At 39.6% G+C, this 22,513-nt stretch overlaps 1 protein-coding gene across 1 annotated transcript in view; it reads right to left on the bottom strand.

Annotated features, from left to right (window-relative positions):
* Positions 1 to 20,601, bottom strand: part of CRACR2A (calcium release activated channel regulator 2A) — a 50,615-nt gene extending 30,014 nt beyond the window's left edge. Inside the window, exons 1-5 of the mRNA XM_010004677.1 lie at positions 20,434 to 20,601; positions 16,514 to 16,625; positions 5,361 to 5,529; positions 3,663 to 3,809; positions 1,469 to 1,559 (exon numbers count right to left, since the gene is read on the bottom strand). Of these exons, the coding sequence (XP_010002979.1) occupies positions 1,469 to 1,559; positions 3,663 to 3,809; positions 5,361 to 5,529; positions 16,514 to 16,625; positions 20,434 to 20,601 (687 nt within the window). The remainder of the gene's footprint in view (positions 1 to 1,468; positions 1,560 to 3,662; positions 3,810 to 5,360; positions 5,530 to 16,513; positions 16,626 to 20,433) is intronic.
* Between the last annotated feature and the right edge of the window lie 1,912 nt (positions 20,602 to 22,513).

Here is a 22,513-nt window from a genome sequence, read left to right as displayed (position 1 = left end):
AAAGAATTTAACAGTCAGATCTCCCCAAATCCCAAATTAGTCATGCTAAGAAAAGATACTTATTGAGCATCTGACAACCATTAGTGTGAATGCTGAATAAACTGTAGATAGCTTCAGTTGGAAGCTTTTATGAAAAAGCTTGAAATAAATGTCTTTACCTCAAATATACAATTAATTAGGAGATCCAACAATCACTGCTTATGGAAAAGTCTTCGTTGTCCTAGGATCTTCAATACAACTTCACTAGTGGGCTATTAAGAGCATATAAAACATTTCTTCCACAACAACTGCTCTCAGGAAAGTTGCAAATACTTGTCCTTCAGTTGATGCACAAACTTTATATAAAAGGTTCATCTTTTCAATCTCCTCCCAGCTTGGAATGGAAAAAAATTTATGAACAAAATGTATGGCCTTATGATGCCAGTGAAAAGACTGATTCCCTAGACAGCTGATTAAGGCTCTTTTGGCTCTAACACACTTCATGTTAGGAAACAAAAAATACTTTATTTATTTGGATCACAAAGGGATTTTTTAGATATCATATTTGATTGAGAATGGAGGCAATAACTGATGCATATCCACTAGTTCTGGCAACATTTTTTGTACTGTGTGTTGTTTGAAACCATATATTGTCTTAATTTATATGACAGCTTTCAAGGCAACAAAAAAGCATGAGCTCATGATTGGTTGTCCCAGGCCACCTGGAGAAGCTGTGAAATCTCCATCATTTGCATAGTCAAAACTCAAGTGGACAAGTGCCTGAGCAATCTGATCTCATTTAAAAGTTATGAGCAGCATAGGTGCCTTCCCACCTAAATGATTACTTTCCTGGAGCATACTAGGAGTTCTTGCTAATGTTTGTGTTTTAGGATTAAACAGGAGAGAAAAATCTAAAGAACAAACTGTAAAAGAAGTACAGAAGATTTCAAGGAGACTTTGTAAGATAAGGGAAATCACTGAGGCACCATGACACTGAAAAAAGCATCTGACCTATGTGTTTATTTTGCAAATAGCCATGGTGGTTTCAGAAACTAGCATCGCTTGATTTATCTTTTGTTGCTTTTCAGTGAAAATTTACCCCCTCCTCAGCTGCAGAACTCTTAACAGCATTAGTGCTCCTCAGAACCACTTCAAGGAGCATTTTTCCTAACTGTAACCAGAAGCTACACCTATAGCAGCACTGATGATTCAATTGAGGCTATAGTTCAGTTGACTTCCAAAATAATGTCACCAGCCACTGCATGCCAACCACTCAGCACAGGACATCAGTGCTTCTCTCATCCAATAAGCCACTTAGTTTGACGCTGTAGAGCTTGGGTCAGTACAAAAGTAGCAGTGAGGCAAACGATGTTTTTCTTATTCTGTTGTGAAATACATTTTGTGGGCTTTCCTTTTGTACCCAGAATGAAAATAAAGCCACTGAAAGTGGGAAAAGAAGCCATGACTACAATAACAAAGAGATACTCACTTTCAAGAGAAACTGCTCTTTCTCCTTTTTTATTTGCTGTTCCATTTCCTCATAGAGATGTTGAATTTCTTCATCATAAGCAGCAATTTTTCTAATAAGACAGAAAAGTATATTGAGTGGGCCTTTGTAGCTTTGCTTCAAGTCATGGCTCACATTGCAAGCTAAGCCCTACATTTCTGCCTTAACACAAGATTCCAGAGAATCTTGCAGGGATAAGAAATTAGGAATTTTTGTGCAGGAAAGGTCATAGGTCATACTTTTTTTTTCCTTTTATTATTTTTTTTTTAATGGAAGGAAAGCTTCAACAGCTCAAAGGCTAATAAAGCTGCACAGATAATGTTTCCATATAAAGCAGCTGTTTTAATGACTGCTAAATCCTACATTTAAGGAACAGACCTTCCCGGTGACTATCCTAAGAATACCAGAGCCTGACTTTTCTAGCTGAAGTATTTTCATTGCAACTTCAATTTTTTTATCTCTGGGATTGCATTATTCACCTCATTCAAGAGCATTGAAAGATGTGCTTTTGTCATGTCAAAGATGCTTTAGCTAGAACACACCTCTTGAATGCCGTCTTACTGTCTCTTTAACAGCTTTGCTGAAACAAATATGAAAAGCCCTGCTGATGAACAGGAATAAATATACTGTGTACGAGTGTATCCAAATGTAGGAAAACAGGACTTACAAAGCTCACTTTTCCCAGTAGAATATTTCAATTAATATTACTGCATTTTGATACATGAAAGATTACATTGAGCAGGTGCTTTAGTTTGGGTAGAAAAAAATTAGCTGTTGAAAGGGAACAAGAGAGCTGCTTTATTCTGCTTTTCTTCCCTTCTCTTCTCTTCTCTTCCTTTCTCTTCCCCTTTCTCCTCTCCTCTCCTCTCCTCTCCTCTGCTCTCCTCTGCTCTCCTCTGCTCTCCTCTCCTTTTACCTCTCCAGAGACTGAAAAGCAAAAATCCCTCTGCATCTAGCTCATCTACAGACATCCTAGAAAGATTTTGAATAGAGATTAATAAACTCTTTATACAACACTACAGTATATTCCTCCATATGTTACAATTAAATAAAGTACAAATATATATATATAAAGTACATGATCTCCTAGGGTATTCACATCAATAAGAGCAAGACAATGAATATATACTAGAAAAAAAAACAACCAAAAAACAACATTAATTTTGTAATCTGGGTATCTACCGTATTTTTTTTATACTTAATGCTCTACATATTCTGTTTCCACTTTATAGAACATAGAGCCCAGCCCAGCCACAGCTAGGCTTGAAATGTAGGCAAAATAAGAATAAACAGATAAACAAAAGAGTTTGCTTGGTGAGAACAGGGCCTTCTTGGCTTCTTCCACTGTTTTCCTTTTATTCTCCAACAAAAGATTTTGGAGATATGGCTAAATAGTTACATGACAGCAGCCAGTCCACTTTATTCTACAAAAGCCTGGTCCCATATTTAATCAGGGACTCCCTTTTCTGCTTTTCCAGAAGGCTGCTGGACCTTCTTCTCTCCAGTGGGGATGCCTGCCAGAGATCAGTTCTCCAGAATTAAGGACCAGGACAAAGGGACACCCAGCTGCAGCCAGGTGAGACTGAGAGACATTAACTTATATATTTGCTTTAATATGTGTTTTATAAATTTGTTTATATATATACACATTATATATATGCTTTTATATATGAATCCAATACATATTGTTATATTTAATATGTTTGGTTTTTATATATATTTGTTAACTTATATTTTCACTGGTATCAGTGCTTTGTGCTGCTTTAAGATCTTAAAGCTCTCATTCTGGCCAGTTAACCTACATTTATAGCTTTTCTGTGCACTATATTTGCAAAGCACAAAGACAATTTCCCAGATTTACTGGTAAATCTGACTGTCCTCTGGAATAAAACTGATTAACTAGAAGTTAATTGCTTAATATTGACTTAAAACTGCAATGCAATAATGGGCATCTGCAAATGAATTTCAGTCAACAAAATCTGCTAACTCTAAGAGAAAAGCTAATTTCAGATAGTTCTGCATTATAAATAATTTTACTGGTACTTTTCACGACTAATACAATTTTACATTACAGGAACACTTGCAGTTATAGCTCTTCATAGAAATACCTTGCTTATTTCCAATGTGCAGATGGTAGGTAAGATACACAAACAGTCCAATAACAAGAAGTACTAACTTTTTTAGAGCACATTCCAACTCGTTCTTTTCCTTATCTGCTTCTTGGAGCTGGGAAAAAATTCTGACCAGAAACTCTTCAAAATTGGAAAGTAAATGAGGTTCATCTTTTCTCAGCTGCAACCAAAGTTGTTTCACATCACTCTCACTGAAATAAGAGATCATAAAGGATTCATTAAGATATTTCTCAGGCTGTAATTAATGTTCACAGCACCCTAGCGGATTAAAGCTTTAGGGCATCACTCTTCAGAACACAAGGCTTATTAAAAACACAGGCTACTTAGGCAGTGACACATTTGAAAAGGATGAGGTGGGTGGGAAGTGATGGAAATTGCACTTATTTAAAAAAAAATGCATTGCAAAGTTTGGCTATGCATGACTGCAGAGAATCACAGGAACTGCTAGTTCAGTGAGTGCCTTGCCAGACACTTCATCTGAACAAGATTGGACAAGACAGGAGAGAGAGGAGGTACACTGTAGCACTCTGTCACTTCTATTAGAATTAAAGAAGTTCCTATGAATCCAGTGGGAGGGCGCAATAGTAAAACTAATAAAAAACACTTCCTCATGAGGAATGAATGAGACTCAATAGCCTATATTACACAAAGAAGTTAACAAACTACATTTGTACTGTCTTCTTTCATTTTCAACCCAGCTTAATTCTACAGTGAGACTACTACAAAAATCAGAACATGACATCTTGAAAAATTTGATGTAAAGATTTACCAAGAAAACGGGGCTTTTTTTTCCAAATCTGCTCAGCTGTTACTGGAACAAACATGTTCTACTCTGACTGATAATGGGTTTTTTTAGTACTTTGCCAAAATTCTGCTGAGTAACTTCTTTTGTTTGTCTCTTTGTGACTCACTCTCTTCCATGCACATTGTAAGCTTGAATCTAGGCAGTAAAGAGTGCTGTATTTAAAGGACAAGTGAGGATAAGGATAGAAAGAGTGGGCGATAAAAATCTCTTAATAATGAAAGCCTTTCAGGATGACTGGCAATCAACTCTTTCCTCTAACAGGCAATCAGGTGAAGAGAAGCACTGAAGAGCACTTTAATTTCATGGTAAGGATCACTGATGCATTTCTTGAACACTCCTACTGTGTCTCCAGATTCTCTCCATTTTTCCCCATGTTTTTTTTGAGCTATAGTATTCATTGTGATTGACCAATGAATGTCAGGCCAACACACGAGCAGCTCTTAAAGAAGTTTTTGAATTCTGTGTTTCAAGTGAGTCATCTTGTTCCTGGAAGAGGTAGTGTTACCTATCACACCATGAAATCACACATGGAGGAGAGAAAAAGCAGAAAAAGGGGAGAAAACATTATGGTTAACTGGTGTACTTTAAACATAGCCCTTGCTAAAAAAGCAGCCATCATGCATTGTTTGACTGAAAATCACTGGCATCTGTGGATTACATGCTAGATATTAGCTATGTTCAAAACCCATGGTACATCGATGGATTAATGGTATAGTTTTCATCCAGCACAAACACACGTTTCACGTGCCTGCAGTACAATAGCATGGTGGAATTGCATTTTGCCATCTCTGACAACCAAGACAAGTAATTTTTAAAGAATCCCTGTGTTACTGAGCAGACTCAGTTCTCATAATTCATCTTGGATTCCATTAAAACCAAACCCAGAGCTGAATCATAAAAGGCCATACACTCTGTTATTATTGCTGTGAAAACTTACTCATCCAAAACCTTTTTAGTCCCAAGCCGATCCATCAGATTTGAGAACTGGAATTCTTCATCCTCATCATCACTCATGGTCTGTTTGCACTTCACTGGCCAGGCTATTTCACTTTCTGATTGCTGCATCATCTCATTATTCAAAGACATCTGCCCCAAAAGAAACTGGCCTAAGAATTAGAAATTACTCACATTAGCATTTTCAGAACTTACTATAAGAAGCAATACCATTGAAGATTAACTTACTGAAGATCAAATTTCACAGTAAATATAATGTGTGAGGGAAACACACTTGTTTACAAGAAAAAGGAGTATAATGAAACAACAAAAGGACTTGGCATGGCAAGAAGTCCCTGAATTCTATGCCTGACTTGGTTCCCAGTTTAATGTCTAACTCTCATTAAATAATTCAACTAGAAATTCACAAACCTATTGAAAAAATTCAGACTTCCATAAGCAAAAGACATAAACTGCAGCAGCAAGCACTTTCAAAATATCATGACCTTATTTCTTAATATGCTTAAATAGAAGTCAGGAATCTAAAATAACCACAGCATTTCTCCTGACAAAACACACCTCCCATTTTAACATTTTTTTTAGTGCATGACCAAAGGGACACCTCAAATTCCTGCATAAACTGCATATAGAAAGCTGGATTTTATTAGCACTTCCCTCCATCTGACTCACATGCATTTTAGTTTCTCTGAACTTGACTCCAGTATCAGTTTCTTCCATCTATTTGGAATATTTCTATTACTAACATAAAGATTGGATACTGGAGATGTGGTGGGATGGTTTCAAGGACTGAAGTGTTGCAGTGGAGGGATACAGGCTTTAGGAAGGACAGGAAGGGAAGATATGGAAGAGGAGTTGGTCTTTATGTGAGTAATATAGCTGGAACTCATGGAGCTCTGTGTGGGGACAAAAGAGGAGCTGATGGAGAGTTTATGGCTTAGGATTAAAGAGAGGACAGGCAAATGGAATAGTATAGTGGGTATCTGCTATAGGTCACCCAATCAAGCAGAACAAGTGGATGAGGCCTTCTATAGACAGCTATGAACAGCCTCAAGTTCACAGGCCCTAGTCCTCACTGGAGACTTCAATAGCTTTGTTATCTGTTGGAGAGACAATGCAGCAGGACACAAGCAAACCAGGAGGCTCCTGGAGTACATTGGTAATTTCTTCCTCCAAGTGATAGAATAGCCAACAAGGAGACGTGCTCTGCTGGACCTTATACCTGCCAACAAGGAGGATCATGTTTGAGATGTGAAAGTCAAAAGAAAGCCTTGGCTGCAGTGACCATGAGATGGTCATGAGCTCAGTATCAGGAGGCCAGGGAGCAGGGTGAAAAGCAAGGTCAGAACCCTGGACTTCAAAGGAGTAGACTTTGGCCTCTTCAAATATTTGCTTGGAAGAGTCCCTTGGAATAAGGTCCTAGAAGGAACAGAGGCCCAGAAAAGCACTTAATATTCAAGGATCACCCCCTCCACACTCAAGAGAGCTCCATCGTAGTGAATAAGAAGTCAGGAAAAAGTGTCAGGAGGCCTTCATGAATGAACAAGGAGGTCTTGGCCAAAGTCAAATGCAAATAAATAAATAAATAAATAAATAAATATGAAAAAAAGGCAGGGCATAAGTACATAGGAGACAAAAGGAAGACTAGGGAAAATGTGTCCCTCAACAAGATGGGGGACTTCATTACACAGGACATGGAAAAGGTGGAAGTATTGAATGCCTTCTTGCCTCGATCTTCACTAGCAAGACTAGGCCTCAGGAATTCCAGGTCCCAGAGATCAGTGAGAAAGGTTAGAGCAAGGAAGTTACAGACTTAGTGGAAGAGGATCAACCAGGACAGGGAATACTTAAGTAAACCAGGTACATATAAATAGGCCCTGATGGGATGCACCCAGCAGTGCTGAGGGACCTGGCAGATTTCACTTTGAGGCCACTCTTGATAATCTTAGGTTGATCAATGGGAGAAGTGCCAGAAAACTGGAGGAAAGCAAGTGTCACCTTGATCTTCAAGAAGGGCAACAAAGAGGACCAAGGGAACCATAGGCTAGTCAGCCTAACTGGGATCCCTGGGAAGGTGATGGAGCACCTAATCCTGGAAACCATTTACAGACACATCAAGGATGAGAAAATAATGAGGAGTAGAAAGCATGGATTCACCAAGAGGAAGTCATGCTTGACACACTTCCTGTGTAATCTACTGTAGGTGATCCTGCTGTAGCAGTGGGGTTAGACTAGATGATTTTCAGATGTCCCTTCCAACTCTGACGACTCTATGACCAAATTAATAAACTTCTACAATGGACCGACCGACTGAGTAGATGAGGAGAGAGCAGTGGTATTTTTTACCTAGAATTCAGTAAGACCTCCAACAAGATCCTTATAGAGAAGCTGTTGGTGCACAGGGTGTATGAGCATTCAGCAAGGTGAATGGAAGAGAGGATGAGTTGCTGGCCACAGAGCGTGGTGACCAGTGGTCAAAAGTCTAGTTGGAGGCCAGACTAGATGAGCATATACCTCAGCGATCAATACCCATCCAGTCCAGTTTAACATCTTCATAGGCCTCAGGAATTCCAGGTCCCAGAGATCAGTGAGAAAGGTTAGAGCAAGGAAGTTACAGACTTAGTGGAAGAGGATCAACCAGGACAGGGAATACTTAAGTAAACCAGGTACATATAAATAGGCCCTGATGGGATGCACCCAGCAGTGCTGAGGGACCTGGCAGATTTCACTTTGAGGCCACTCTTGATAATCTTAGGTTGATCAATGGGAGAAGTGCCAGAAAACTGGAGGAAAGCAAGTGTCACCTTGATCTTCAAGAAGGGCAACAAAGAGGACCAAGGGAACCATAGGCTAGTCAGCCTAACTGGGATCCCTGGGAAGGTGATGGAGCACCTAATCCTGGAAACCATTTACAGACACATCAAGGATGAGAAAATAATGAGGAGTAGAAAGCATGGATTCACCAAGAGGAAGTCATGCTTGACACACTTCCTGTGTAATCTACTGTAGGTGATCCTGCTGTAGCAGTGGGGTTAGACTAGATGATTTTCAGATGTCCCTTCCAACTCTGACGACTCTATGACCAAATTAATAAACTTCTACAATGGACCGACCGACTGAGTAGATGAGGAGAGAGCAGTGGTATTTTTTACCTAGAATTCAGTAAGACCTCCAACAAGATCCTTATAGAGAAGCTGTTGGTGCACAGGGTGTATGAGCATTCAGCAAGGTGAATGGAAGAGAGGATGAGTTGCTGGCCACAGAGCGTGGTGACCAGTGGTCAAAAGTCTAGTTGGAGGCCAGACTAGATGAGCATATACCTCAGCGATCAATACCCATCCAGTCCAGTTTAACATCTTCATTAATGACCTGGATGATGGGGCAGAGTGCACCCTCTGTAAGTTTAAAAATTACACCAAACTAGGAACAGTGGCTGACACACCAGAGTGTTATGTGGCTATCCAGATGGCATGGAGAAATGGGCTGACAGGAACCCCATGAAGTTCAACAAGGGGAATTACAGAGTCCTGCACCTGTGGAGAACAACACTATGCACAAATAAAAGCAGCTTGGCAAAAAAGGACACAGGTATCCTGGTAGCCACCAGGTCGATCAGGTGTAATGCATCTTTACTGCAAAGAAGGCTAACAGTATCCTCAGGTACATTAGACAGAGTATTGACAGCAGGATGATGAAAGTGATCCTTGCCCTTTATTTAGCACTGGGGAGGCTATACATGGAGTTCTATGTACATACTAGAGAGAGTTCAACAAAGGCCCATAAAGATGTTTAAGGGACTGGAGCATGTCTCATGTGAGGAAAGGTTGAGAGAGCTGGGAATGTTTAGCCTAGAAAAGAGAAGGCTCAGGAGTATAATCAATACCCAAAGGAGAACTGCAAAGTGGAGAAAGACAGGCTTTTTTTATGTGAAAACCCTTTTTTACTGTGAGGGTAATGAAGCACTGCCACAGGTTGTCCAGGGAGGTTGCAGTTTACATTCTTGGAGATATTCAAAAGCTGTCTGGACATAGCCTGAAGCTCCTGCCTTGAGGTGATCCTGCTTGAGCAGGGGGGTTGGATCAGATGACCTCCAGAGGACTCTTCCAACCTCAACCATTCTGTGATACTGTGATGCAGATATTCCTGGCTGTTGACACCACATCATGGTCATAAGAGACCTTCATTACTTTCTCAACAATTTTTCACTAGCCAACAACATATAATTGTACCTTGGTTTTGCTCTAGGAACTGCTAAGAACACTATAGAAGAATTTATCATAAGAAATAACCATGGATTGACAAAAGGGTTGTTTCAGTTTAAACTGAACATGAGGCTAAGAAAGAATAGTTATTACTGAAGTCAATTGATCTGAAGGGTTCAAGTAAATTAGAAAAGGTGAAGATGGAAATTATCCTAAATTGCAGATAAAAAAGGTGTGTGTATATATATAGACAAGACAGCCAAAACCACTGAGACTTGCAAAGACTACCAAACCAAAGAGATACAAGTTTTTTATGTTACATCCATAAAAAGTAAGGAATTAAGAAGTACAGTAGTTGTACAGTGAGAATGCCGAAGTGAAATTGCTACATGAATGATCAAGGCACTTGTGCTTAATCGGGGAAGACCAGATACACCCCTTCAAATTCTAAATGTGCTAGCTATTTTATTTGAACATCTGCAAGTTAGATCTAAGAAAAACGGATATTGTGATTTTCTGCAGAGGACCTTTGGTTGTATTTAAAATTTCAATACAGAAGTTACCATAGACCCAAGGAAAGAAAAATTCAGACTTCCATAAGCAAAAGACATAAACTGCAGCAGCAAGCACTTTCAAAATATCATGACCTTATTTCTTAATATGCTTAAATAGAAGTCAGGAATCTAAAATAACCACAGCATTTCTACTGACAAAACACACCTCCCATTTTAACATTTTTTTTAGTGCATGACCAAAGGGACACCTCAAATTCCTGCATAAACTGCATATAGAAAGCTGGATTTTATTAGCACTTCCCTCCATCTGACTCACATGCATTTTAGTTTCTCTGAACTTGACTCCAGTATCAGTTTCTTCCATCTATTTGGAATATTTCTATTACTAACATAAAGATTGGATACTGGAGATGTGGTGGGATGGTTTCAAGGACTGAAGTGTTGCAGTGGAGGGATACAGGCTTTAGGAAGGACAGGAAGGGAAGATATGGAAGAGGAGTTGGTCTTTATGTGAGTAATATAGCTGGAACTCATGGAGCTCTGTGTGGGGACAAAAGAGGAGCTGATGGAGAGTTTATGGCTTAGGATTAAAGAGAGGACAGGCAAATGGAATAGTATAGTGGGTATCTGCTATAGGTCACCCAATCAAGCAGAACAAGTGGATGAGGCCTTCTATAGACAGCTATGAACAGCCTCAAGTTCACAGGCCCTAGTCCTCACTGGAGACTTCAATAGCTTTGTTATCTGTTGGAGAGACAATGCAGCAGGACACAAGCAAACCAGGAGGCTCCTGGAGTACATTGGTAATTTCTTCCTCCAAGTGATAGAATAGCCAACAAGGAGACGTGCTCTGCTGGACCTTATACCTGCCAACAAGGAGGATCATGTTTGAGATGTGAAAGTCAAAAGAAAGCCTTGGCTGCAGTGACCATGAGATGGTCATGAGCTCAGTATCAGGAGGCCAGGGAGCAGGGTGAAAAGCAAGGTCAGAACCCTGGACTTCAAAGGAGTAGACTTTGGCCTCTTCAAATATTTGCTTGGAAGAGTCCCTTGGAATAAGGTCCTAGAAGGAACAGAGGCCCAGAAAAGCACTTAATATTCAAGGATCACCTCCTCCACACTCAAGAGAGCTCCATCGTAGTGAATAAGAAGTCAGGAAAAAGTGTCAGGAGGCCTTCATGAATGAACAAGGAGGTCTTGGCCAAAGTCAAATGCAAATAAATAAATAAATAAATAAATATGAAAAAAAGGCAGGGCATAAGTACATAGGAGACAAAAGGAAGACTAGGGAAAATGTGTCCCTCAACAAGATGGGGGACTTCATTACACAGGACATGGAAAAGGTGGAAGTATTGAATGCCTTCTTGCCTCGATCTTCACTAGCAAGACTAGGCCTCAGGAATTCCAGGTCCCAGAGATCAGTGAGAAAGGTTAGAGCAAGGAAGTTACAGACTTAGTGGAAGAGGATCAACCAGGACAGGGAATACTTAAGTAAACCAGGTACATATAAATAGGCCCTGATGGGATGCACCCAGCAGTGCTGAGGGACCTGGCAGATTTCACTTTGAGGCCACTCTTGATAATCTTAGGTTGATCAATGGGAGAAGTGCCAGAAAACTGGAGGAAAGCAAGTGTCACCTTGATCTTCAAGAAGGGCAACAAAGAGGACCAAGGGAACCATAGGCTAGTCAGCCTAACTGGGATCCCTGGGAAGGTGATGGAGCACCTAATCCTGGAAACCATTTACAGACACATCAAGGATGAGAAAATAATGAGGAGTAGAAAGCATGGATTCACCAAGAGGAAGTCATGCTTGACACACTTCCTGTGTAATCTACTGTAGGTGATCCTGCTGTAGCAGTGGGGTTAGACTAGATGATTTTCAGATGTCCCTTCCAACTCTGACGACTCTATGACCAAATTAATAAACTTCTACAATGGACCGACCGACTGAGTAGATGAGGAGAGAGCAGTGGTATTTTTTACCTAGAATTCAGTAAGACCTCCAACAAGATCCTTATAGAGAAGCTGTTGGTGCACAGGGTGTATGAGCATTCAGCAAGGTGAATGGAAGAGAGGATGAGTTGCTGGCCACAGAGCGTGGTGACCAGTGGTCAAAAGTCTAGTTGGAGGCCAGACTAGATGAGCATATACCTCAGCGATCAATACCCATCCAGTCCAGTTTAACATCTTCATTAATGACCTGGATGATGGGGCAGAGTGCACCCTCTGTAAGTTTAAAAATTACACCAAACTAGGAACAGTGGCTAACACACCAGAGTGTTATGTGGCTATCCAGATGGCATGGAGAAATGGGCTGACAGGAACCCCATGAAGTTCAACAAGGGGAATTACAGAGTCCTGCACCTGTGGAGAACAACACTATGCACAAATAAAAGCAGCTTGGCAAAAAAGGACACAGGTATCCTGGTAGCCACCAGGTCGATCAGGTGTAATGCATCTTTACTGCAAAGAAGGCTAACAGTATCCTCAGGTACATTAGACAGAGTATTGACAGCAGGATGATGAAAGTGATCCTTGCCCTTTATTTAGCACTGGGGAGGCTATACATGGAGTTCTATGTACATACTAGAGAGAGTTCAACAAAGGCCCATAAAGATGTTTAAGGGACTGGAGCATGTCTCATGTGAGGAAAGGTTGAGAGAGCTGGGAATGTTTAGCCTAGAAAAGAGAAGGCTCAGGAGTATAATCAATACCCAAAGGAGAACTGCAAAGTGGAGAAAGACAGGCTTTTTTTATGTGAAAACCCTTTTTTACTGTGAGGGTAATGAAGCACTGCCACAGGTTGTCCAGGGAGGTTGCAGTTTACATTCTTGGAGATATTCAAAAGCTGTCTGGACATAGCCTGAAGCTCCTGCCTTGAGGTGATCCTGCTTGAGCAGGGGGGTTGGATCAGATGACCTCCAGAGGACTCTTCCAACCTCAACCATTCTGTGATACTGTGATGCAGATATTCCTGGCTGTTGACACCACATCATGGTCATAAGAGACCTTCATTACTTTCTCAACAATTTTTCACTAGCCAACAACATATAATTGTACCTTGGTTTTGCTCTAGGAACTGCTAAGAACACTATAGAAGAATTTATCATAAGAAATAACCATGGATTGACAAAAGGGTTGTTTCAGTTTAAATTGAACATGAGGCTAAGAAAGAATAGTTATTACTGAAGTCAATTGATCTGAAGGGTTCAAGTAAATTAGAAAAGGTGAAGATGGAAATTATCCTAAATTGCAGATAAAAAAGGTGTGTGTATATATATAGACAAGACAGCCAAAACCACTGAGACTTGCAAAGACTACCAAACCAAAGAGATACAAGTTTTTTATGTTACATCCATAAAAAGTAAGGAATTAAGAAGTACAGTGTTGTACAGTGAGAATGCCGAAGTGAAATTGCTACATGAATGATCAAGGCACTTGTGCTTAATCGGGGAAGACCAGATACACCCCTTCAAATTCTAAATGTGCTAGCTATTTTATTTGAACATCTGCAAGTTAGAAGTTTTAAGGCATCTAAGAAAAACGGATATTGTGATTTTCTGCAGAGGACCTTTGGTTGTATTTAAAATTTCAATACAGAAGTTACCATAGACCCAAGGAAAGAGAAATATAGGTTTGGTTTAATGGTTTTATCAACACTATCTTGCATTCTTCTCCTAGCACCCAGTAAAGCACAACATAACAACTCAGACAACAGAGTATGTTGCAAAGAGAGGTTACAGTAAATTTCAGATTTTCCCCTATTTAGAAATATGAATGGGTATCTACCATACCAATTAGTGCAGTACAAGTTTTATCCAGACACTAGTCTGCTTTCTCCATTTTCTAAAGTAGATTTATGCAGTACAGCTTCTGCTTTTACTAGGAATGCCAACATCATCACCTAGCCAAATGTATAACTGGCTCCTCTGGATCCTGACAGAAAGTATCTGTCAGTCCTGGCAGGTTAAAATATAGCATGCTAAACAGTGTGCATCCTTATGTTTTATATGAATCCTACACATAGGTGCTGTTGAACAGAGTGTCTTTTCTGTGGCAACCTGTGTAGTCTCCTATGGCTTGTGTCCTTTCTGTGTCTGTGTCTGTGCATGTGTGGGTGTCTCTGGAATATACGTTTAATTTCACTACCAGTTGAACCTGCTAACAGGAAAGCAGCTGCCACATCCATCTAGGACTCTGGACTGGGCTCCAACAGCTGGACAGGAGGAATGCCAAGGCTCCGGATCTGTTGGAGATGGCAGCCATTTATAACCCCCCTTAAAAGAAAATTTTGATTTTGCACGAACCACCTTTGAAAACAATTTTCCTTTAACTAAGAAATAGGCATAATTTACTTATGAAAACAAAAGCAGGAATACATTATTTAATTTTAAAATAATGGTAATTTTCAGATTAAAGCATACTCTTTATTAAGATACTGTCCCACATGACATCCTGGTGTCCAAACAGATAAGATACGGATTTGACAGATGGACCACTTGGTGGATAAGTTATTGGCTGGATGGCCACACCCAGAGAGTTGTGGTCAATGGTTCAGTGTCTAAGTGAAGGCAAATGACAAGTGGTGTTCCTCAGGGGTCAGTACTGGGACCAGTGCGGTTTAACATCTTTATTGGAGACATGGACAGTGGGATTGAGAGTATCCTCAACAAGTTTGCTGACAATACCAAGCTGTGTGGTGTGGTTGAGACCCTAGAGGGAAGGGAGGCCATTCACAAAGACCTTGACAGGCTGAAGAGCTGGGCCAGTGCCAACCTCATGAAGTTCAACAAGGCCAAGTACAAGGCCCTGCACCTGGGTTGGCACAACCCCAGGCTGGGGACAGAGTTGATAGAGAGCAGTCCTGAGGAGAAGGAATTGGAGGGGGCAGGAGATGAGAAGCTCGACATGAGCCGCCCGTGTGTGCTGGAGCCCAGAGAGCAACTGCATCCTGGGCTGCATCAGGGGAAGCGTGGCCAGGGAGGTGGTTCTGCCCCTCTGGTCTGCTCTGCTGAGGCTAGACCTGAAGCACTGTGTACAGCTCTGGAGCCCTCAGCACAGGAATGACATGGAGCTGTTGGAGAGGGTCCCGAGAAGGACCACAAAGATGATCAAAGGGCTGGAGCACCTCTGCTACAAAGAGGCAGCTGAAAAGAGTTTGGGCTGTTCAGTCTGAAGAAGCAAAGGCTTTGGGGAGACCTTATAGCAGCCTTCCAGTACCTGAGGGGCCTACAGGAAAGGTGGGGAGAAACTTTTCACCAGAAAGGGCAGTGATAAGACAAGTGGTAATGTTTTTAAACTGAAAGAGGTTAAACTTAGGTTAGATATTAGGAATATACTATCCACCATGAGGGTAGTAAGGCACTGGGAGGATGTGGATGCCCCCTCCTTGAAGGTGCTCAAGGCCAGGTTGGATGAAGCTTTATGCATCCTGATCTAGTGTGAGGTGTTCCTGCTCATAGCAGGGAGGTTGGATTCTGATGATTTTAAGTTCCCTTCCAATCTTAACCATTCTATGATTCTATAATTCTGTACTTGATCTATATCTAAAATGGGACATGAGAGAATGAAAACTTCAAAATATTGATTTACAAATAAAAATGAAGTTCCTATTTGCTCTGCGAAGACAGTATTTAAATGGAGATTTAATGTTACAATTCACACATAGAAGAGATTCTTCTGTGTGTAAAGAAATGCTTAAACTTGATGCTTATAGTGACAGAGTTAAATTTAAGTACAAAATGGATTCTTGTAAACAACGAAAGACAGTCTCACTGACATCTTATTTGGAACATCACAGTTGGGGTATAAAAAACCCTTTCACTAACACAGAGAACATGCCAGGAAGAGTGCTGCTGCAAAGCAGGCAAAGAACTTAGCAGTTGCCACGAACCAGTAATAATTAATTGCCTCATCCTGTTTTGTTTAGAAATAAAGTAACATCACTTGGATAATTAATTTGTTGTAGAAAGCATTCCCCCAACTCTAAGGTCAGTAGTATTAACACGTGTTCAACATTGTCAAACATTAATCTCAGAGGTAATCTTAATTATCTCTCATGTCTTATTGGCCTGATATTAAATAAATTTTTTTCCCCAAAGGGAAATTTTCCAAAATTTCCAAATTTGTTGATAGATCTACTCCACCAGGTTTATAGACCTACTCCAAATAGGTGTAATTCAGATGGTTATACTGTATGTCTCATATTTTGCTACAGCTTGTCATCTTACACAAGAAAGGCCCTGGAACCCTCAATCTATTTATAGACATAATTTGGATATTTCTTCATCTGTTAGGGAATAGTCTGGATCCCTGTGAGTATTGTAAGTGCACTGTTTAAATAAAATGCTTCTTTACTGATGTGAAGTTTGTAGAATAAGAATAAAGCTCTATACAGAAGACATGCTTTTCAAACTCACTGAATCCTGTGGTGAACTCCTTTGGGGTAAGTGAACCATTGCCATCGGTATCCAACGTAACAAAAACTTTTTCAAGCTCTTCTAGGCTAAGAGGTAACTCAGGATATATTCTCTGAAATGACAAGACATGCAGCAACTTTACCCAGTACCCATGATGAGGAGAAGACTAGATTCTACAGAACACCTATAATACAGAATAATAGTTCATTTTGTTTCCCAGAGTGAAAATTCAAATACATCACAGAGTAAAAAAACCAAACTGAGGGAGATTTGCTTTTATGACTTCATTATTGGTCTTTATGAATCCTTTACAATAAAGCAGTGAGAACAATCTCCTTGTCCATGAGGAAGAGGCAGAATATGAGGAAGAGTCTCAGCATTCTAATGAAATGGCCTTCACAACTCGACAGAAAAACTCTACACCTAGTTCCTTCAACATCATGAGGTCAAGTAAGAGACTCTCTAAATTAGAACACTATAGAAGGTATGCTGTCCTAATTAAAACAGTTTAAAATGTGTAAATAAACAAATAGATTAAACAAAGCTAAGAATGCATCATGGCCTAAGGAGCAAAACTGCTGCTCCTGTAACGAGCTAAATGTAGTTCATTACTGTCTGCTTCTGGAATGCAGCTTGCTGACACAAAAAACCACCAAGATGATTAAAGGGCTGGAGCACCTCTGCTGTGAAGACAGGCTGAGAGAGTTCGGGCTGTTCAGCCTAGAGAAGAGAAGGCTCCAGGGAGACCTCATAGTGACCTTCCAGTACCTGAAGAGGCTACAGGAAAGATGAGAAGGGGCTTTTCATCAGAGAAGATAGTGATAGGACAAGGGGTAATGGTTTTAAACTCAGAGAGGGGAGATTTAGGTTAGATGTTAGGAAGAAATTCTTCACTCTAAGGGTGGTGAGAAACTGGAATGGGTTGCCCAGGGAGGTTGTTGATGCCCCATCCCTAGAGGTTTTTATGGCCAGGCTGGATGAGGTTTTGTGCAACCTGATATAGTGGTAGGGTACCCTGCTCATGGCAGGGGGGTTGGAACTTGGTAATCTTTAAGATCCCTTCCAACCTTAATGATTATATGATTCTACAAAAAAAGGACAAAACTCCAGCTCCACAAAATCACTTCTATTTTCCTGAGAATCTAAAAACAGGCAAAAAAGGAAAAAATGCCCCTAATTGTTTAACTGTAATTCTTTTAACATTATAGACAGATTTCCAGAAATAGGAGGAAACTGCAGTGGCAAACAACTACAGTACCAGGGTTTTCCACTGGGAGACAGTACTAAGAAGAGTAAAACTTTCCTCAGCTTGTGAAGTATAAACGAGTCAAACTCCCTGATTTATTAGTTAATACTTTAATCCTTTCCCTGAACTCCTATTGCATAAGCAACATATTAAAACTGCAAGCTAATAGGTTCATGAAGTTCATCAAAACAGAAAGTGCTTATCTGTTCCATGCTAAGGAAGGGATTTAGGGCCAAAGAAAGTATCTCCTGCAATCCAAGAACAATAGAAACCACTAGTAAATATAAAAGGCCATAGAGCTGATGTCAGAATTGGCTGAGTGCATTAACCAGGACTACTCTGGCTGCAACCAAGAGTTTATGGTATATGTTATAAACCTGTATGAGTTGAAGGGAAGAGCAGTAAAAGGAATTCCAAGGTGATCTTGAGAAAGGAAAGCAATAGAGCTTCTAAAGCATAGAACTATCTGGAATCCTAAGGGATTTCTGAGAAGGATTAATTGTGCACTGCTGCCTGCTTCCAAAAAACTAAAAAACCTTTATGTACCTTAAGAAACTAAGAAACCTTATGCCTAAATAACTCATTTTATCAGCAAAACGCCTGACTTATTACCAGTTTCTCACTTAATCACATCCATTGTTATGGTTTAGGCCCAGCCAAAACCAAAGAACTAGGTGGTCCCTCACTCACCCTTCCCCCCAACTGGAGAGAAAAGCAGTACATACTAATTTTGTGGTAGGAAACACCACAACTACCTGCATTTTCTTGAAGGAAAAAAGAAAATACGGTATTTTGAACAATGTAACAATATTTTGCTCCACTAAATTCCCCAAGGATAATCTACTGACTTTGGTGAACTGAGGTAACACCATTGTTACTAAGATTAAGACAATTTTCCCAGCCTCTTGTTTCTACCAAAAAAAAACCCAACAAACTTTAATATTTGTTTTGTTTTTTTTTTACTTGGAAGATAGGATCATTGTTGGTCTCATAAGTGTGTTTGTGTTTATTTGCTCATTTTGGGCTTACTGTAAAAAATACATACATCTTTTCACTATAAAGCTCTTAAAAATTTAAAAACAAACCAACAAACCCCCTCTAAAACATACCCTAAGATACCACTGGAGCTTTAAGAGAAATTGCCACCCTGTGTGCTCTGTGCTTTCCCAATGTCTGTGCTGACTTACATGCAAATAACAAGCTTTTACACTGCTAAATGAAAAGACAGGTAAAATAGCTAAGAGTAAGATCTGAACCCATTTTTGCTATATTGATTAAAGCAAAACATTTTGCCTTTATAACCTCAAGGCCCAAAGTGCAAAGATATGTTTTCAAGTCTCAAGTAGAATATGCCTTCTAGCAATTTCCGAAAACCTCTTGTCTATTTGAGGACATTTGATATTTTAAAGTTGAATGAAAATTTCTGAACAATCAGGATTAACATAATCTCAAAATAAAACACATTATATAATCAGGGAAGGGTAAATCTTTAATATAATTACTATACTACAATTTTTGGAAAGACTATACAATTATAATCTATTAAATTGTTTATGGGTCTGGGTCTACCCAAATCAACATATTTGTTTGCATTTGGTTACTTTAATTATATTATTTATACTATATAATAAACATTATATAATAAATAAAATACTATAGATTATATATATACAACAAGCATCTGTACTCCCATCTTTTTTCAACTTTGCAGAATTAGCACAGGTCATCACAAAAGTCAGCAACACAAAACTGCACAGAAAGCTCTTGAGAGCTAGTAATCTGAGCAATTTACTATGAGATTTTAATTTTTCCAACATAGTTAAGTATTTCTCTTGCATTTTCCTGGAGAGACATCTTTGTTCTGAGGATAGGAAAGGTTTCTACGTTTTATATTAGATGCTTCTGTTGGTAGTAGTTTGCACTGAATTTCCTTTGTCACCACTCCCCAGTTCTACTTCATCCTTAAATACTGAAGTAGAAATGGATCAGCACAATGAAATTATGTCAGGCATAGGCATGTCAAGCTTGAGTACATTTTAGTTTTCTGCCACATACTGGTTCAAACTATCTTAGGATTTCTGCAATATGCACTCAATTCCATTTTCAAAAGATTTTATAAATAGCTGCCTTTTTTCATCGACATTGTCAGCGAATCTGATTTTGGCTCCTCAAACAATTTAAGAACAATTTGGTAAGATTACTGTGAACACTGAATAACGCTAAAATACCATTCCTCTAGACTTCCTACAGATATATACAATGCAGCTGAATGTTTGCCATTGTCCAGCAGGTGAAACCGAAGTGAAAGACTTTATTTACACAATTCTGTTGAAAAAACCCAGAAAGAACTGTGAACTGAACACATTCATAATGCTGTGGCAAATTGTGAAGTAATTAATTTACTGGAGTTTCTGCTTTCGCAATGAGAGTGGAATTAACTCCTGGGGCATTTTTTTGAACTCCACTTTGATTTTCCACGTTTTTGTTGCTTTGTCTGTGGAAACAAATGTAAGCATTATGTAAGGCTTCAAAGAGAATGTGTAAATCTTACATATCTCTTTCAAGTTATCAGGAGGGTGTTAAAATTTTAAACTCTAAATTAATCAGTCTCAACTCATTAAGGGCATTAGGAGCTTCTGTCATTGTGCATTTCACATTACCAATTTTGTTTTACCTGCATGTCTTGACAAGTGATGAAGCCTTTGCCTTCCCGATCACAAATCTGGAAGAACTCTTGTGCTTTTTCCAACACAGCTAGTCCTGGGTCTTGTTCTCCAGTCTTGCTGCTCTCCACATCTCCCAGTGGTACGGGACTGGCACAGTCTTGTTGTATTCTGTCCATTGTCACAATCTTTGCACAAGGATATTTTGGGATGCTGCTGTCCCATTTACTCACAAACTCTGACCTGAAACATGCATATGGCAGATAAGACCAAATCAGATTAATCTCTTAGCAAGCATCTCTTTAATTAGGCACTATAGCATAGAAGAAGAAAAAGCTTTATGAAAACACCTATCGTTGATGGGCTGCACTAGAGACAAGGCAGAATGTGAAGAAAGAAGACAAAACTAGCTCTGAGAAGAAATCTAAAAGCAAAATTAGCCAGTTCAAATAGAAATACAGCCAATCAATTAATGTGAGTAATAAAACACAAGAAATATAGGTAAATGAAAAAATAATTATAAGTCACTGTAAGTATTCAATTGGTATGCTTTTGACTCTGATCATCCTAACACCACATATCACAATTTACACCCACTGCTTTGGAATACAGTTTGTATGATAGCTATAGAATGGAAGGTGATTGATGACTGATGGAACCTGATAGATCTTGGTGTTTAAATCAACTAAGTAAAATCAAGTGAAAGATAAGGGATTATGGAATTCTGAAACATTTCCTAAGATTAATCTTAATTACTGAGGGGTTTTACTTTTGCCTGTGAAGGAGAACTAATTGCTAGAGAACTTGGTGGGAAGACTTTGTAAGTAAATCACATACTAAAGGCCCTCTGTGGAAATTTGTATTATACGCCCTCCATGACAATAGTGGTGTACATTCATGTTTGGCTACATTTTTATCTTACATTCATTCTAGGAGGTCAGATTTAAGTAGCTTTCCCCCTCCAATCTTGTACAATTGTACAAAAGGAGCAGGCTTCCCAAAAGCCTATGGGCTCAAAGGCACTCATGGGTTATTATGCCTCACATAATGCTTGCAAGACTCCTTGTATGAACTTAACTCATCATAATGTATGTAAACTAAGTAGAGAAATAGGCTATTTAACTGAGGTACTGCATATTTGTAACAGGTTAAAGCATGTACAGCTACCAGGGCTCAGAAGACATGAAACAACTTGACTTTGTATCTGCATCATGTATTTGTATTTCTGATTTTCTAAAAAGGTCTACCTAAAGGAGCCATAAATTCATCCAATACTTTTTAGCAGACAGAATTATTTTGAGAGGCATTTGACTATTACAAAGGAACATACCCTGATTCTTATCCAGCATGACTGGCACTATCTGGAACAACTCCAACAGAGGCTAGCAAGATTTATTTCAATCTGAAATCACAGAATCAAAGAATGATCATACAGTCCAGCCACCCTGCAGTGAGCAGGGACCTTTTTAACTAGATCAGGTTGCTCAGAGGCCCATGAAGCCTGACGTTGAATGTCTCCAGGGATCTGGACATGCTGGACTGTTTTACAGTGGGGTGAGGTATTCCTTGGATGGCTCAAATGGGGAGACACCAGCACAAAAAATAAGCAAAGCACATGCAATTTACTAAGCCACCTCTCTGGGCAACCTGTTCCAGTGCTTCACTACCCTCATAGTAAAGAACTTCTTCCTAATATCCAATCTAAATCTATCCCGCTATAGTTTAAGGCCATTACCTCTCATTCTATCACTGCATGCCCTTATACACAGCCCCTCCCCAGCTTTCCTGTAGCTTTTCATGTACTGAAAAGCCACTATGCAGTTTCCCCTGAGCATCCTCCTCTCCAGGCTAAACAACCCCAGCTCTCAAGTCTGTCTTCATAGGGTGAATGCTGTCTTCAGACAAGCTTTGGCATTGCATGGGTGTTGACACAGAATCTGAGGAAATGAGAACTTTAGTGTGTCTATTCAACTTCATAAGGAGAAAAGGCTCTAGTCACATGAAGAGAGCAACTCAGACAAAGTCTACTTCATTTTATGCTTAAATTCAAACCTGGCAGGATTAAAAAATACCAAAAATCAGTGAGACAAG

This window comes from Chaetura pelagica, unplaced genomic scaffold (genome assembly GCF_000747805.2).
Source record: "Chaetura pelagica isolate M959 unplaced genomic scaffold, ChaPel_1.0 scaffold299, whole genome shotgun sequence".
In the NCBI taxonomy this organism is placed as follows: domain Eukaryota; kingdom Metazoa; phylum Chordata; class Aves; order Apodiformes; family Apodidae; genus Chaetura; species Chaetura pelagica.
The sequence above is the reverse complement of the archived record's forward strand: the minus strand, read 5'-3'. Positions and strand labels throughout refer to the sequence as shown.